Genomic DNA, 19,132 nt, shown 5'->3' with positions numbered 1-19,132 from the left:
GATTTGCACCCCCATTTTCCGCCGGGTTAGCCAATGTACACTCCCATTAGTCCTGTATGTCTGAGCACTGCCTCCCCTGACCACAGTGAATGGTTCAAGGATATACTTTCAACTACCAGGAAAATAATTAGAGCTGCCAAAAAAAAAGGTGTTTATGGGCCAGGGATTTAGCTCAGTGGTTCCACCACCTGCTCCGCAAGCACAAGGACCCCAGTTCGATCCCTGGTACCAAAAAAAAAAAAAAAAACAAAGGTGGAAAAGGTGTTTAGAGGAGTGAAGTGAAAGGTGGAATGAGAGCCTAGAAATGCCTGCTGATCAATGCTGACCTAATCCCTACTGAAAAATAAAACCAACACAGAGGCACCATGAGGAAGAAGCAGAAAGAAGTTGGGAGGGGAAAGAGTGAAGCAAGGGTGGGAAAAAAAAGAGACAAGGGAAGCAGGAGATCATTGATATTACTGGTATTCCACATCCAGCTCCACCGAACTTTGATTACCTTTATCTTTTTCAATCAGTATGAACTGGGTTCCTGATACTTTTATCCAAAAAACAGTTGTAACTAAATACAGGAACTTTCAGTGATATCAAAAAAAGTTATAATAAGGTAAAAAGAAGCAAGAGGAGAGAGCCAGGTACAGGTTGAGCATCCCTGATGTGAACATCCAAAATTAGATATGCTTTGAAATCCAAAACATTGAACATTAACTTGATATTCAGAAAGTTCCACAGTTTGAGGCCTTTCAGGTTTTGAGTTTTCAGATTGGTGATTTTTAACTGGTAAAATCTATGAAAGTATTCCAGAGTCCAAAACACTCTGAAATCAGAAACACTTCTGGTCCAAAGAATTTGGGAATATTCAACCTATATAAACAAAATATAGCTGGTGTGCAATCCATCTGGATTCTTGTAAACTTCCTACTCAACACTCTTCCTCTCAACTGCTATCACCCAATGAATCACCCAACACTGCGGAGACATAACAGCATGGAGGTAATACTTGAAAAACGAACCTGGCACCAGCTGTCACATGGTGAGCTACATAGATTTAGTTTCACAAGTCCATAGCACAGTAAATTAAATTTTCTGAAAATTCATGAGGGCAAGACCACCTATCTAAAACATAGGAATCAGAACAAAGTGCCTGTATATAAGTAAAAGAGTGTCACGGGGGGAAAAAGGGAAAAGTCTGAGATACCCCAATAATAACAGCTATTGTCCCAGTTTGCTTTTCCATGGGCCAGCTTTTTATGAATCCTCACAAAATCATCACAAGTCTATGCAACAGTAGTTTGGGGCCTACGTGACATGTAACAAAGGGACACTGAGAAGTTTAATGTCATCAACTAGGAAGAGGTAGAGTAAGAATCTTAGAGGATATAGTCAACAGTCTCTGCTCCTGAATATTAAATAGAGAAGATGAGATTAATAGGTCCCCCATGGGCAAGCAACTTAGATTTTAGATCATAGAGTGGACCATACATGTGATAGAGAGGTTTTTACATGTAAAGAGAATGCCTACTCATGAATAATGATTTCAATCATTCTTTAAATTTTTTTGTGTATATATAAAAATATATTTTACTGAATATGAAGAAAAATGGTAAGCAGTGGTTTAACATCTAAGACTATAGTATTTAATGCTATTTACCTTCTACAAGTTTCTGAAAATCTTTTTTTACCTGTCACTTCAAGAATGAGGTAAACTGTCTCATGCTGCTCACAATTTCTTAAATCCATGAAGATTCATCATGATGAATTTGTGGCAATCGTTTTTATAAACAAGAAACTGACATTGTACCACAAAACCTCTCCCAGGGACTTAAACTTCAGTCAGCAAAGTCCTGCAGCCGAAGTCATGTACACATACTTGGGAAATCGGGACAGATGAAGTACACATGGGACAGAGGGCCCTCTGCTAGGATCCTTCCCACACTGTGCCATCCATTTTTAAAAATATATAATTCTCAAATTCTATTCTATGAGGTAGATGAATCTTCTTACACTTCTAATAGAATTACAAAAGCAATTGTGTAATTGCTCGTACTTATTGGGGTCTTAAGAACTAGAATAATGACAAACTCACTGCATCTTTCAGAGACTGTGGAATATTAAAGTGTTATATTCAAAGATAAAGAAGAACAAAGCCAAATTTTCAGCTAAAAATTTAAAAACCACTACTTTCTTATATTGCCAGAGGGAGCTGATGCCACACAAATGTTTTTAAAAGCTACTTGTCAAAAATGTATCCTGTCTACTTGTTTTTACTCAGTAACCAACTTGTAGGGGTTTCTCCTCAAGGAATCATTTGAGATATGGTAACGACCTAGGTAGAACACTCTAACGCAACATTTGCTATAGTTGGAAATGGACACCATGAGAAAAAGAAGGACAAAGATTACAGTTTATTAATGTGATGAGATTGAAGTGAAGTTCACAAGGAGTTGGTAATGAGATGGAAACAAAACAAAAGCAATTATTACACAGAAAACACAGTCTGTGAATTAAAAGAAGTTTGGGATTTGATTATCAAAAGTCCAGAGAAATACAGGAACACAGTCATATGAGTATTTGATACCATGATAAGAAAGTAGTAAAAGAACAGGAAGAATATTTCAGATACACGGCAGCGATCTGGTTTTGGTGATGGATGATGGGCTGCACTTCACATCTTCATCTGAGAAGCCTGAAGCATTCAACATTAACAGTTATCATACCAGAGAGGAATGGAAGCCAAACCAGAAAAACAAATGGCTTGGAGGGATAGGAAGGGGCATCACTCAGGGGCACAGCAGTGCCTAGACAGCTTACTGTAAAGCATGATGACAATTTCTTCCTGAACTGATTTTCAGTCTTGAAAGTGAGGGTTTAGGAAACAAAAGGACTCAGAATTTTCTCAGATTTTCCAATTTCTACAGAACTATGATTATTTCCCAAGCCAGATGTGTCACAGCACAAGCCTCCTAACCCAATCAGGCCAGGCAGCCACCCACAATTACCTTAGGAATCCCACCAAGGCCATATACTGAGTCAGAAATGAAAGAACTCCCTGATATACACAGAAATAGGTTAATAATCTCATGAAACTCTCCCTCTCTCTCTCTCTCTCTCTCTCTCACACACACACACACACACACACACACACATACAAGCACACACATTTAAACATGCACAGGTATTAACTAGAGTGTGTGTCTGGGAGAAAGTGGGGGGTAGGTATGTAGCTACTCTCTGGCTGACTAAATAGCCCTAGAACTACAACAGGGTTCAAAACCTATTTTCCAGTTTTTCTCTAGACTGAATCATACTTCCCCACATACCACATCTCCACTAGAGAGAGAGAGAGAGAGAGAGAGAGAGAGAGAGAGAGAGAGAGAGAGAGAGAGAGAGAGACAGAGAGACAGAGAGAGACAGAGAGAGAGACAGACAGACAGACAGAGAGACAGAGAGAGAGGCCAGACCAACCCTGTGGAGACGACAGGGGCAATGTGCCTTATGCAGAGTCCACCCTGCCGGGCCCATCACTCATTGCCCTCACCCTAAACAAGTCTTAGTCTAGGGGTAAGATGTATGAGACATGTTTTAAAAACTGGTGCCCTGAGATACAACAGAGTACACACTTTGTGATACCATTTATTAAAAACTACAGCGGTACCTCAGCTAATGAACTTAATTCTTTCCATGAATTTGGGTCACAAACTGGGTTCGACGAGAATTGAATCAAATTCAGTGGTTAGGTTCAAAGTTGACCTTATGGGGAAATTTGATTCAGTTCTCATCCAGTTCAGTTTTTCCACCAGAATAGTTGAGAGAATTGAGTTTGTGCACCAACATACCGCTGTACTGGCAAAATTAACATGTGCTGTTAGAAGTGGACTATGGTCACCTTTCATGGGGGACAGTGCCAGGAAGGTGTCAGGAGGGCAGCAGGGACTGGTAATGCTGTGCTCATAGATGCAGATGATGCTGGTGCCACGCAAGTGTCCTGTAGGCATACAGCCAATGAGCTCTAGGATTGTACGTACTATCCTGCACATATATTTTGACAGAATTTTTTAATAATTTATCTTCTAAACAATTGCAGTTTCTTACTAAATTGTTCACTTCTTCCTCAGACATCAAATTATTCAGAAACTGTTCAGAGCTCTGGAATTTCTCTAGCAAATTGGTAGTTCAATAAATATAAATAAAATCTGGAATCTGCATTATTCCTTCCTAATTTATTATTGATCAAAAGCACCTCCAAGCAGTTATATAAAACAACTTTCTGGTGAGCATTTCAGCACATGTGGATGAGCAGCAGCACATGTGGATGAGCAGCACCACATGCACAGACGATTTCCCAAGTTCAGGTCAGGACAGCATAGAAGTGATACACTCACCAGGAACCCCACTTCTACTGGGAACCATGATCCTTCCCTGCTAGCAACAGAGGCATAATCAGTGTCCATTATGCAGTCAGTAGTGCAGCACCTAGCTTTTTGTTTGTTTGTTTTGTTTTTTGGGGGTTCTTTTTAGTACCAGGGATCGAACTCGGGTCCTTGCGCTTGAGCAGCAGGCAGCGAAACCACTGAGCTAAATCCCTGGCCCACAGCGCCTCACTTTCTTGGAGCAGGACCACCCCAGCATGGACAGCACACTGTGAGGTAAGTTTATACGCTGAGGCAGTCACAGGTATCAAATACATGTTTGACTTCAACATCTTCAGCCTAAACTCAGCTCATGGGGACAGCGCCCTCCTGAGCCCAGGAGCACCGCACACCTTTGGGCCTGGTCTGAGTTTGTCCCAGTAGGTGACACGCATGGATCTGCTGCCTGCTGCACAGGCAGCTTGCAACTTCTCAGGCCTCACTTCCTCCTCTGTAAAATAGGCTCCCCAGGACCCCATCTCTGAGCATGGTTGTGGAAATCCAAGTGATGTAATACACACAAACCCTGTGTATGCTATTTAGTACGTGGCCAATGATTTGTGTTTACAGCAATGGTAATGAAAACGTCTCCTAAAAAATGACTTTACAGTATCACTTCACAAAAATACAGAATTCACAGAGAAAAATACTCTGTGAAAAAGTAAAATTTTCTTTTAGAGTAATTCAAATAAAATGTGTATAAAAAGACTGAGTATAGCCAGGCTTCTTACCTGATGACTTGCAGTCTCTGGATTCAGAACAAATATATTACTATGCACAGTTTCAAAAAAACCATGGACTTTAGAGTGATCTCTTACAAATCACTACACTCTTTGAACCTTAGTCTCCTCACCCAGAAAATGGGAACAATAACCCCCGCAGCATTAATACTGAGATTTTAGGTACTATTTGCAAAAGGTATTAATACTGCCTTGCACATTATAAGATTAATTTCAAGCAGATGGGCTAAGAGAAGTCATCAAAGGGTTTTTACTCAAAGGAAAAATTTAAGAGAAAAATTTCCATCCTCTGCACTTCATTTTTCCTCTTTTCTCCGTAGAATTCTTACAACTTGCTTTCTGTGGTAATCATATCTACTCCTCCCAATGCTACAGGAGTAGACGGTTTTGTCTCCAAATCTTGCAGCTTCTCTACCAGCCTCCAAGTGCACACCAGTGCCGCTACAGGGACAGTAATAAACTGATGCCTGAAAGTCCAACTGCCAGGAGAAGTCTGACATCACTGTAACCTAGCCTGAGAAAGGTGGGACCCTCCTCCGGAAAGGGAATAGAAATGTTCGTGGACTGCGGGCTTTTGTTTTTGTTTTTAACCACCAATAAGAAATTTTTCAGAAACATCTTAGCTCCCTTCATTCCCTACTTTCAATTAAGATAAGACTGACATCTGAGAAGGCTTACCTATTTGCACCATTTCTTCATTACCAGCCTGGAAAGGAGAGAGAGAAGTAAGAAAAAGAAACAGTTACTGGGTTTCATCTTATCACCGCCTGCGTTTTATTCTACCACTAATGCTTTTCAGGAGCTCACTAACCAAGAGGTGCCTGAGGGCTGCACCTCGGTTGGCAGACGGTTCTCATGACAGGAGCAAGAGCCAGTTCAAAAACAGTTTGGGGAAGGAAGTCGTTTGCCAGTTTTAATTTTAATTTAGTATTTCAAATACTAACACTCGATGGTCTATTCTGAGGACTTCCGTCCTGGGTCAGGATTAGAGCAGTCTCTGAATTTAAACAGACGAAAAAGCCTTAAAACGGGGCCAGAATCCTCGGAATCTGCTGGACTTCCCCACTTCTGTCCTTGGCCACCCAGCGCCGGCTTCACAGTGAGACCCCGGCGGGGAGCTGGGCCGGACCGAGCGGCTCCCAGACCGGTTCAAAGGGGAGGAGCGCGCAGGCGGCGGGGCCGGGACGCAGTCTGGGGACCCCGCGCGCTCCCTCCCCGGCTGTCAGAGGCGGAGGGCCGGCCCGGGGGCGTCCCCAGGCTGGGATCCGCGCCCGGAGGCCAGGCGCCCGGGAAAGTCTGCGCGTGGAGCCAGCGACACCGTCCCTCGGGCGGGAGCGCACAGACCGTGTCGGGGATCGGGGCCGCGGGGTACGGGAAGGGCCGGGCGCCGCTGCGGTCCCACTTACCCGTGCGTCCGCGGAGATCCGGACCTCCGCCAGCGCGGTCACGACCCACCAGAGTGACAGGAGAACCATGCCGAGATGTCGCTCCAGGTGCGGGCACTGCGATGCCCGAGCCTCCCGGATAAGTTTCTTGGAAAGGGGGAGGGGGACGCAGAGTGGACCCGGCCTCCAAGCTCGGCGAGGGAAGTTGGGGCTCGCAGTCCGCTCAGCTCGCAGGAGCTGCGTGGCGCCGGCTGCGCGGCTCGGCGCCGGTGGGGGCGCAGGGCGGGGCGCGGGGTACGGGCCGGGCGCGGGGCGGCGGCGGCGGCGGCGGCGGCGGCGGCGGCGGCGGCGGCGGCGGGGCCGCACGCGCGGCGGGAGGAGCAGGAGCAGGAGGAGGAGCGGGCGCGGGCCCTCGCAGGCTAAGAAGGCGCCGGGCCCCTCCCGCCGCCCACGTCACGCGCGCCCGCGCTGCTCCGGACGGTCCCGGCGCTGGGGAACCGAGGGAAGGAGGAGGAGGTCGGGAGGGGCGCGCCGACCTCTGTTTACGCTTCGTTCCTTTAGATTCCTGTCGGGAGATACCGTGTCCCTCTCCCTCCACCGGATGTCTGCGTTTATCAGCAGCGTACACAGGCCTCAGCGTGTCTCGCTCATACCAAGATTAAGTTATCAAGTGATTTCTGTCTCCGGGGCCTGGGGCTTTCCGGAAGGAGGCGACCGCGTCCTGAGAGTTCGCAGGAATCCCAGCCCGGGCCGGACTCCCCCTGCACTCCCAGGGAACTTCCAGGTCCACCAACACCCTCTCTCTGGCAGACCTGCACAATTGTAGGTGTAACCTCCAAGGGTTCACCTGAAAAAGCCCTGAGGGCGCTTGCCTAAAATAAAATGCCTAGAACCTTGCCATTTATTTATTTATTTATTTATTCATTCATTCATTCATTCATTTAGCTATGAGATGCTTCCTAAGTCGTAGTTACTGTTCTTTTGTAAAAGCACTGTGATTTGGAGTGTTTCCTGTACCTGATTCATTGTTTATTCCTAGAGAGCTAAAGTAAAGGCTGTGCCTGTAACTTACACATCACCAGATCCTGCCTTCACTCACGTGCAGCTGCTAAATCTCTCAAAACCCTGTGTCTGGGACATTTACATGCACACATAAGAAACCAGGTAGTTAAGTGGCCCCACCTAGTAACAAAATGTAGTAGTTTATTAGTTCGAATTGGGATTAGAGCCCAGCAGTGAAGTATCTCTGAATTGCTTTTCCTTCAAGTTAAGCCTGTTGCATTTTTATAAAGTGTAACTGACTTGCTATCCAGGAATGATTTGCTAAAATTGGCACCTGGTTTTCTTATCCCTTAAAAACAACCCTAAACATGCTATTAAAAAGTTTTACCAATACACCAACAAGTAAAAGAAAACTAGGGTACATATCAGAAGACTTGTCTGACCTTAACAAATTACAAGACTCTATCTTGGTGTCTCCTTCATAAGATATTTCACCTCTAAAATTGTTCAGTTTTCAGTACTTACAACGTATTTAGCCATGGTATTAAGCAGTCCTTTTTGTGCTAGTTTTACGACATATAGACATTTGTTACCACCTACACTCTAGCACAACAAGCAACTCGTGACTTTTAGGAAAGCAATGATTTCAAAAAGTTTGGCATGACTGTGTAAAGAATCCCATTTTACACTGTGATTCAGTAAAGATTTTATGAATCAGTACCATACTTAAACTGAATGCAACAAAACACATATATTCTCCCTATTTTCTTTTTCCAGATACTAGTCAGGACCTGTTTATTTGAATTCATAACCCAACTAGCCCAAACTTTCACTGTGTCAAACATTGATTTTAGAGTATACAGTAAGGTTTATATCTCTTTGATTCTAGGTAAGTTGACTTCTAATTGACAAAGATTTCCCAATATGCTGTAAGACTGTTTCCAAAAGATTTGGTCTCTGGTTTGTTTTACTGGGAAAATTCTCTAGCAGTCAACTAAAGTTTGTGAAATACTCATAAAAAATGAAATGGACTTCTCCATTTCAGACTGCACAGGGACTTTAATATCACAAATGCATTGTGAATCTGGGGGGTGTGGGGTAGTTTGGTCCCATACTTAAATGACCAAAGAATGTTTTCTCCTCAGGCTTTCCCCCTGGGTGGGAACATGCTTAGAAAGATACCATTACATATTCAGTTATTACAGGAAGATGAACTTTGAGTCAAATTGGTTGGATTCACGTGCAGATTCAGCCTCAGTTTTCTGAGCTCTAATGTCTATGTAATAATAGTGCTTTTACAAAATTTAAATGAAAGTGTCATGACCTTACATGTAAAATGGGTAGTAGCACATTGTCTAGGACATAATGAGGGCTTACATGTATATTTATTTAAATAAAAATGATGGTATATTTACAGATGGCTCACTGGGAAGGAAATATGCCAATTTCTAAATAAAGTTGGAAAATGTAAACAGCTAAGACATGATAGATTTAATTTTACAGAGATAATGCTAAGAGTTAAAGGCAGAGTTACTGAGTTCCTGTCACACACTGACCCCTTCCAGCCTTCAGAGTCAAATCCCTCTCCCCTCCACATTTCCCTGATGCTCCCAGGACCCCTCTGCTCAGTCTGTAACACCCTTCCGCCTGTCCACAAGACCAAGAATGTCCTACAACAGGTGATGCTAATAGGTCATGCACAAAAATACTAAGCTCATGTTGCAGTATGTTTTCTTTCAAAATGTGTTTAAGTTCATAAATAATTTCCAAAGTAATTACACTGATGATAAAAGTCTAGCACAGTTTCCCAGTGTGAAAGTTGCAGAGTGCACTTGTACACTCAGAGCATGTCCAGGCAAAATTGTCTGTTTTTGAGCTTTATTCTGTCTGCCGATGAACTTTATTCTAGGTTCTGGGATTTTTAACACCCAGAACTAGCACAGAGGACTGTCAGAGTAGTGCATGGGGCCTGCTACTATGGGACAGTAAGAGCTGGGCCTGTTGGCCTTTGTCTTCACTCTGTGCCACTGTACCCCCAGGATGTACTTAACGGACTTGCCAGATGAGGAAAGGAGCTGGCAGGAGCATATGGAGAATTGGTTTTGTGCTCACTAAGGACAAGAGTCAAGCTCATGCCTCCGCTCACACTGCACCCTTTGATTTAGTACTTACTGTTATCACCCATGGATCAGAGAATCAAGTATACTATGAATGCTTTACTCCTAACTTGTTTTTTTTTTTTAAATCAAGGCATTAGTTTGGTTAGCAGTTGGGATACTGAACTTTCACACTCCTGCCAAATAGTATGAACTGAGAATATTTGTTGAATGAATGAGGGAATAAACATTCACTATCTCGATTCCATAGACTGAAATGAAGTGTTTTCTTCTTCATCCTGTTGGTGATTAATCTATTTCTAACTTGGATCTGTTTTTACAGAAGTTTTCAGAAGTCTCACTGAAAGGTTAAAACACCACAGAAATTTATGAGTGCAAGCATCAAGAAGTTAAAGATGGAAGAGCCCTATGAGATCATCTGGTTCCTGCTTTGGCTAGCAGTTGAAGTGCTATTATTGCAATATTTCCCTTCAGAGGAAAACCAGGATCATGCAAGGATAAATTTGAGTGTCCAGGATGTTTTTTATTTAATCATTCATTTTTAGAAGAATAATTCCACAATGGAACAAGCTTGAGGGAAAAATTATTCCTTATGTTCTTTGATTTTTTTTCTTGATTTAGGATTATTCCTTGCACTCTTACCTATGATTGGATCATAAATAGTCTTCCTTCTTTCCTTGATAAAGTTTGATATAACATTTTTATTTGGTTGTCTATACTCAAGTCCTGTAAACAGATACTGTCGACTGTTATTTTATTTTCATAATATTTTTCTATTTTTTTAAGCCTTCAAAATATTTTTTGCTTAGAAAGTGTGAATGATAATGGAAGATCAGACTCTCCTGGGCCAAAGTATAAACAGAAACAAGGGTGCAATTAAAATTTAAAATTCTTAAAATAAATAAATAAATAAAAATTTAAAATTCAGACATTTCTCATAATGACATAATCTAATCATTGTGGCTATTTTAATACCAAAGCATTTAGAATTATTGACAAATTACTTTGCATTTCTGCCATGATTTTCTTCATGAATTCAATTAAGAATATACTTCAGTGAATCCTAATATAATAGAATGCTAGATAAAATAGAGGAGAATTGTTAAATTAACAATGTATTCTTCTGGAGAGGCAGAGTTTCAAAATCAGTGATGTGCTTTTCACATGTTGGATTGTTAGGGCTTGTGTCTAGATGTCTCCCCAAAGCCTCACATAGTCATAGGTGGGGCTTTTACAGAGGTAGCTGGATCTAGGGTGTGTGAGGCTGGGATTCCTGGTGCAATTCTAGAATCAAGGGCAATAGGATTAAGGGCATGAGTGTTACTCAACCTAAGAGCAAGTAGCTTGGATAAGATGTAAGGGAAAGAAAGACCTGTGGTTGTCCCTTGTTGCTTTGCTACCTTCTGCCTGCCATGAACTGTTGCCCTTCTGCCAAGCCAACCTGCCATGGAGCCAGCCAATTATGGACTAAAACCTCCACAACTGTGAGCTAAATAACACTTTCCCCCTTTAACTTTGGATGTCAGGTATTTTCTCTCCACAAGAGAAAAGTAACTTAGATATGGACCATTCAATAAATATGATAAACTTGTTTAAGTAGCTAACCAATCCATGTTACTGATAGCAAAACTTGTATTGGAAAGTGCCAAGAGGGGCTTCTGAGCCGCCATCCCACCACTCTTGGCTCAGAGGAAGGCGATTCCAGGCTCAGTCCCACTGCTCCCAGCCCAAAGGTAGGGGCTTCCGGGCCACTGTCCATCCTGCCACTCCCGGCCCAGAGGAAGGGGCTTACAGGCCGCCACCCATCTTGCCACTTCCCGCCTAGAGGAAAGGGCTTCCGGGAGGCTGTCCCACTGCTCCCAGCTCAGAGGAAGGGGCCTGAGGAGTGCTGTCCATCCCGCCACTCCCAGCCTAGAGAAAGGGGCTTCCAGGCCACTGTCGAACTGCTCCCAGCTCAGAGGAGGTGAGCTGCACAGGCACCAACAGCACACACACACACCCCTCCCCGTTCTGAAATGAGGAGACATGTAAACAAATCTCAAAACCAGACTTCCAGATCACCTACAGCAACCCCAAAGAGAAATGAGATGAAACACTCTGATACTCAACCACCCAGACTCCCTGAACTGGCAACAAAAGAGGATCTGGAAAAAATGAAATCAGAAATAATTTCTCAGATAACAGCAGAGATTGTGCTCATAGTGCAAGACATGATTAATAAAGCTAGAGAAGAGTTGAGGAACATGATGGAATCCCAACATGGGAAACGAATGGAATCCATAAAACAGATGCAAATAGATTTTCAAGAGAACAAAAACTCCATTGAAAGCCTACACAGCAGAATGAGCCAATGTGAGGACAGAATTTCAGATATAGAAGATAAGCTTGCAATTAGTGACCAGGAAAAGGAAAATTGCTTCAAAATTGTAAGGGATCATGAGAAATCAATCCAGCAGCTGCTAGATGATGCAAAGAAGAATAATGTAAGACTGATTGGAGTAAAAGAAGAAACAGAAGAGAGTGGAGATGACATAAAAAAAACTGTTCACAGAAATAATGGCAGAAAACTTCCCAGGCAGGGGAAAAGAACTTGAAATATAGATAAGGGAGGCATTTAGGACTCCAAATAGGCTTGATCAAAAAAAAATCTACACATAGGCATAATTGTTAAGATTGCAGAAACCCAACAGAAGAACAAAGTTTTACAAGCAGTTAGAGAAAAGAAACAAATCACATACAAAGGAAAGACCATCAGATTCACAGCAGACCTCTTAATGCAAACCATCAAGACAAGAAGAGCTTGGAGTGACAAATTCCAAGCCCTAAAGGAAAACAGCCTCCGACCCAGATTGATGTACCCTGCAAAACTATCTTTCAAAATGGATGGAGAAATAAGATACTTTCATGACAAAGAGCACCTTAGGAACTTCATGAGTATCAAACCAGCATTCCAAAAAATTGTAGACAATATCCTAGGAACAGAAAATGAGGATCATAACCCCAGGAAGCACAGCAGAATGAACCCATCAGGTGCAACAAAAAGTTGAATGTAAAGGAGGAGAATCCAGCAAAAAGAAAAAGTCATGACAGTGATAAGTCAGTAAGTATCAGTTATAACCATCAATGTTAATGGTCTCAATTCACCACTTAAAAGAAATAGACTGGTAGAGCCAGTCAAGAAGCAAACTCCAACAATATATTGCATACAAGAAACACACTTAATTCAAAATGAAACTCATAGACTGATAGTTAAAGGGTGGAAAACAATACTCCATGAGACAAGAACCTGAAAAAAAGTAGGAGTAGCAATCCTCTTTGCAGATCAAGTACACTTCACAACAACACTGATTAAGAGAGACAAGGACACTACATCCTTGTAAAGAGAACAATCCAACAGGAAGAGATGACAATATAAATATTTATGCACCAAACACTATTGTGCACAACTATATAAAACAAATGCTAACGGACATGAAAAGTCATATATGCACTAATACAATTGTAGCCTGGGACCTCAATACCTCACTGTCACAAAGAGATCAACTAGACAAAAAAATCAGTAATGAAATACTAGAACTCAATTGAAGGCTTGAATAAATGTACTTAACAGGTGCTTACAGAGTGTTCCACCTCACCAAATCAGAATACACATTTTCAGCTGCACAGGGTTCTTTCTCCAAAATAGACCATATACTCATGCATAGAATACGTTTAAGTAATTGCAAACAAATTATAGTTATCCCCTGTATATGATCAGACCACAGTGCGATGAAATTGGAAATCCATAGCAAAAGAAACTCAAACAATTTCATAAACACGTGGAAATTGAACAACACACTTCTGAATAACCAATGGGTCACAGAGGAAATGTAAGAAGAAATCACACAGATCCTTCAATTAAATGACAATGACAATGCAACATATCAGAATCTATGGGACACAATGAAAGCAGTCTTACGAGGGAAGTTCATGGCACTGAATATACATATTAGGAAAACATAACGAGCCCAATGAAAGAACCTGATGCTGAACCTCAAGCTTCTAGAAAAAGAAGAGCAGGACAACCCCAAAGCTCATACCAGGGAGGAAATTATAAAGATCAGAGGAGAAATCAATGCAATGGAGACAAAGAGAATGATACCAAAAAATCAATGAAGCTGAGAGTTGGTTCTTCAAAAGAATAAACAAAATTGACAAGCTCTTAGCCAACCTTATCAGAAAAAGGAAAGAAAACACCCAAATCCATGCAATTAGGAATGAAAAGGGTGAAATTACAACAGACCCAGCAGAAATCCAGAGGATTATCAATACCCACTTTGAGAACCTATACTCCAATAAGAGGGAGAATGCAGAAGAAATGTACAGATTCCTAGATAAATACAAATTACCACAGTTGAAATAAGAAGACCTAAAAATTCTAAACAATCTAATATCAATCAATGAAATTGAAAACATAATTAAAAACTTACCAACTAAGAAAAGCCCAGGTCCTGATGGCTTCATTGCTGTGTTCTACAAGACATTTAGGGAGAACAACTGCCACTACTGTTTAAACTCTTCAATGAAATTGAAAGGGAAGCAATACTTCCAAATTCATTCCTGGAAGCAAGCATCACCTTGATCCCCAAAGCAGAGAAAGACCCAACTGAAAAAGAGAACTATAGGCCAATCTCACTAATGAACACAGATGCAAAAATCCTTAATAAGATACTGGCAAATAGAATGCAGAATATCATCATGAAGATCATACACCCTGATCAAGTGGGATTCATCCCAGGGATGCAGGGATGGTTCAACATATGCAAATCAATCAATGTAATACACTATATCAATAGAGCCAAGGACAAAAACCATATGATTATCTCCATAGATGCAAAAAAAGCATTTGACAAAATCCAACACTCATTTATGATAAAAACCCTACAAAAATTGGAATAGATGGTCTCTACCTCAAACTGATAAAAGCCACCTATGAAAAATCAACAGCCAGTATCATACTAAATGGTCAGCAACTGAAATCCTGCACACTAAAATGAGGAACAAGACAAGGACGTCCACTACCACCACTCTTGTTCAATACAGTTTTGGAAACATTAGCCATGGCAATAAGACAAGAGAAAGAAATAAAAGAAATAAAGATAGGAAATGAAGAAATCAAATTGTCATTATTTGCAGATGACATGATACTCTATATAGAAGACCCCAAGAACTCCACCAAAAGTCTTCTAGACTTAATAACCAAATTCAGTAAAGTATCTGGAAATAAGGTCAACACACAAAAATCAATAGCTTTCCTCTACAAAAACAACAGATTCACTGAGAGAGAAATAGGGCAAATACTTCCTTTCACAATAACATCCAAAAAACTGAAATACCTAGGAATCAGCCTAACAAAAGAAATCAAAGACCTCTTCTCTGAAAACTATACCACTCTGAAAAGAGAGATAGAGGATGATATCAGATAATGGACAGACATCCCCTGCTCCTCGATAGGAAGGATCAATATAGTGAAAATGGCCATACTTCCAAAACTGCTATAGAGATTCAAGGCAATTCCAATTGAGATCCCAGCAGCATACTTTACAGACCTTGAGAAAATAAGCCAAAAATTCATTTGGAACAAGAACAGACCCAGAATAACAAAAGTAATTCTGAGTAACAGAGACATGGCAGGGGGTATTGCAATCCCCAAGTTGAAACTATTCTACAAAGCTACTGTGATAAAAACAGCATGGTACTGCCAAAGAAACAGACCTGAGGACCAGGGGAATAGATTAGAAGATGTAGAAACAACTAGAGACACACTCAGCCACCTCATCTTTGATAAAGGAGCCAAACACCCTCACTGGAGGAAAGATAGCCTCTTTAATAAATGGTGCTGGAAACATTGGGTTTCAACTTGCCAAAGATTAAAATGAGACCTATATCTCTTGCCATGCACTAAACTACAATCTTAATGGCTTAAAGATCTAAATATTAAAATAGAAACACTGAACCGGCTGGAACAGAGGTTAGGTAGATCTTTTAAAGACATTGGTGTAGGAAAAAATTTTAGGAAGAAAATCTCGGTGGCTCATGAACTAGCACAAACAATCAACAAGTGGGATCTCTTCTTATTAAAAAGCTTCTACACAGCAAGAGAAACCACCAGCAGTGTGAAGAGAAAACCCACAATGTGGAAAAAATCTTCACCTGCTATTCCTCAGACAAAGGCCTACTATCTCTAATCTATAAAGAACTTAAAAAAATCAGACCTCCCAAATATAAAGACCCAATCTGAAAATGGACATCAGAAATGAACAGACATTTCTCAGACAAAGAAGTAGAAATAGCAAATAAATACATGAAAAAAATGTTCAACATCACTGGTCATTCGAGAAATGCAAAAAAATCAACTCTGAGATCCTACTTCACTCCAGACAGAATGGCTGGTATCATGAAAGCAATCATTAACAAATGCTGGCGGGACTGCAGGGAAAGAGGACCCCCTCCAATGCTGGTGGGAGTGTCAACTGGTGCAAACACTGTGGAAAGCAGTATGGAGATACCTCAAAGAACTAGGACTGGAAGTCCCATTTGACCCAGCTATTCCCCTGCTGGGGATCTTCCCCAAAGAATTAAGAGAATCATACCACAGTCATATATGTGCACCCATGTTCATAACAGCACAATTTGCTATAGCTAAAACTTGGGAACAGCTCAAATGCCCATCAACAGGAGACTGGATAAAGAAAATGTGGTTTTCATATAAAATGGAGTACTATGAAGCCATAAAACATGAGAAATTAGAGACAATCATAGCTAAATGGATGCACATTGTGGCCATACTCTTAAATGAAATAAAGAGGACGCACATGTATAAATACCAAATAATTTCTCTAGTGTGAGAAACTGAAAGTGTAAATAAGTACTAAAAGTTATAATAAATAATGTGAAATAGAAAGAAAGAGGGCAAAGGGGAAGGGGAAGCAGGAGGGGTAGGGGAAAGGAAAGAAGGGAATGGAATTAATATGAGAAAATCTTTCATATTGGAAAGTCTCTGTAAATAGGAAAAATGGGAAAAAAATGGAAACAAAGTCCGTAAATGGGGGGGATGGAGGGGTTGCAGCGAGGGCAGGGGAAGGGGGAAAATTAAGAATCAAGAGAGATTATGTAGAGGTGCAAATTTCCAATGATGAATGTCATTATATTGTATATATAAAATGTACCAAAGATTAGAATGAATAATTGAAAATGTGAATTGGGAAAAAAAGTTCCAAAGGGGTAGGAGAAGTGGGAGGGGCAGGGGAAAGAAAAGAAGGGAAAGGAAAAATGATGAGAAATGGAAAAAATGGAAACAAAGTCTTTATAAATAAGGAAGGGTGGAAGGGGTGAAGGGAGGGCTGGGAATGGGGCAAAAACAAGAAGCAAGATGCATCGTGTAAAGGTACAAGTTCTCAATGAGAAATGTAAATATATTGTATACCTAAAATGTACCAATAAAATAATTTAAAGTAAATAAAAATAATAAATGTGCCACCAAATTGTTTACTTCAAAATTATAGGTGTTGTGCAACTCTCAATGCTGCAAATTATGGAGTTGTTGCACAGCAAAGGAAACCACCAACAGAATGAAGAGACAACCTACGGAATGGGAAAAATAAATTTTATCAAGAACTCCTCAGCCAAAGGATTAGTATTTGGACTACATAAAGAAATCAAAAAAAGTACACGTGCCCTGAGTTTAAAGCCCTAACCCAAAAATGGTCATCTGAAATGAATAGACATTTCTCAACTAAAGAAGTGCAAACAGCCAATAAATGTACAAAAAAATGTATAACATCATTGGCCATTCAAGAAATGCAAATTAGAAGAATATTATGATTCCATTTAACATTGCCCCTTTGGCACAGAGGAGGGGAGGAGTGGAGCCCTGTGGGTGCCAATGCAGGTGCCACTGCCCCCTCCCCCCACCACCTCTGGCCACTGGGCCATGCCAGCACCTGGATCCACACCACAGAGGGGCAGTGAGTCAGATACTCCATTGATCTGTGGTCCAGAAGATAGAACAGAAGTGACCAAGAGAATGAGGGCCTCTGTCAAGCTCCTTGATGAAAATTGAAGTCCACTGGAAAAGTGAAGAAAAGCTCTGCAATAAAGGCACATCAGACCACCATAACTGGTAAGTTGGAGGGATCACCACCTCCCATCAGAAACTGGATTATCTTCGGGGGAAGGGCACCTGGAACCTGCACTACAACTTTGCAGAGTTCAACCCAGCAAGAGGACAGAGATCTCAATTTGGGCCTTGCAACCAGAAATCAGGCTGCACCTCAGGGGACAGCTGCTGGCTTGCTGAGACTTATTGACTTAGATCTGCACACTCCTGCCCACACTGTCTATTGTGACAGCAAAGACATACCCTGAAGGAGGCCCTTTATTTTTATTTTTTATTTTCAAAGTAATTTTTCTCCTATTTTTAATAATTTTTCTAATTTTTATCTATTATTTTCTTTTCTCTTAATTTTTTTCGTTTTTGTTTTCTTTTCTCTTTTTTTCTCTTTCTCTCTCACTCTATCTCTCCCAACATGTTCTGCATTTCTCTCCCTTTTTATTCCTGTTCCTGTCCTAATTGAAATTTCTCTTTTTTCTTCTTTGCTTTTCTTCTCTTTTTCCTTTTCTTGATTGTCCTGTTTTAAAGGAAAGTGAATACAATTTCTAGCCTCCCTATTGTTGTTAGATTGGTTTGTTCCTGTGTTTGTTTCTTAATTCTGTCTTCTTTCAACTGCTTCCTAATGTTTGTGTAATCTTCCGGTGCCCTCTGGCCTCATTTCTAACCTTTCCCTATCTTACCTATTTATCCAGCCATCCCAAACTCCTTCTAAGTCCCCATCCTGAAGGGCAAAGTTGGTATATTGAAGAGTTTATTCTTATAACTATATTTTGGGCTGGTCCTCGATTTTGATTTAATTCACATGTTTAAAAGTGATAGATTAATAACTACCACAAATTGTTATTTTCTAAACTGTGCTTGATGCTATTGTTGCTGATTGCATCATTTGGGCTAAGGTGTTGTGACTGATCTACTCAGTTGCCATTTCTGGTATACTGAAAATGAGAAAGAGTCATTAGAGACTCAAAACCTAAAGACCAGATATATCTGGAAGACACTTCTGAGAAACAATTATTCCATAAAGGTTCTAAATAAAAGCAACAAAGATACTTACAATAAGGAACATTAAAGTATCAACTAAGGAATTCAACCAAAAACAGTACCAGCAATAAAAATAGAAAGGAGAAGACACCTAAGCAAGGCACAAAATCAGGCTACCAGCTCACCAAAGGCAAATTCTGGTGACAATGAGGTGGAAAAGTCTGATAATCACCTGGACACCCTGCAATGATGACAAAGGAAATAACAAAACAGATGAATGAGGCTGTAGAAAAATTCAAAACAAATAATTTCCCAGATAACAACAGAGATGGTGAGCAGAATGAAAGAC

The 19,132-nt window shown here is 41.0% G+C and overlaps 1 protein-coding gene across 1 annotated transcript in view; it reads right to left on the bottom strand.

Annotated features, from left to right (window-relative positions):
* Adamts3 (ADAM metallopeptidase with thrombospondin type 1 motif 3) overlaps window positions 1-19,132 on the bottom strand; it is a 343,729-nt gene that overhangs the window by 295,467 nt on the left and 29,130 nt on the right. Inside the window, exons 2-3 of the mRNA XM_087185304.1 lie at window positions 6,553-6,950; window positions 5,825-5,852 (exon numbers count right to left, since the gene is read on the bottom strand). Coding sequence (XP_087041430.1) covers window positions 5,825-5,852; window positions 6,553-6,950 — 426 coding nt within the window. The remainder of the gene's footprint in view (window positions 1-5,824; window positions 5,853-6,552; window positions 6,951-19,132) is intronic.

The sequence above is a fragment of the Heterocephalus glaber genome, unplaced genomic scaffold (genome assembly GCF_053883595.1).
Source record: "Heterocephalus glaber isolate CG9 unplaced genomic scaffold, H.glaber_assembly_v1.0 deba00000281, whole genome shotgun sequence".
Taxonomy (NCBI): domain Eukaryota; kingdom Metazoa; phylum Chordata; class Mammalia; order Rodentia; family Bathyergidae; genus Heterocephalus; species Heterocephalus glaber.
The sequence above is the reverse complement of the archived record's forward strand: the minus strand, read 5'-3'. Positions and strand labels throughout refer to the sequence as shown.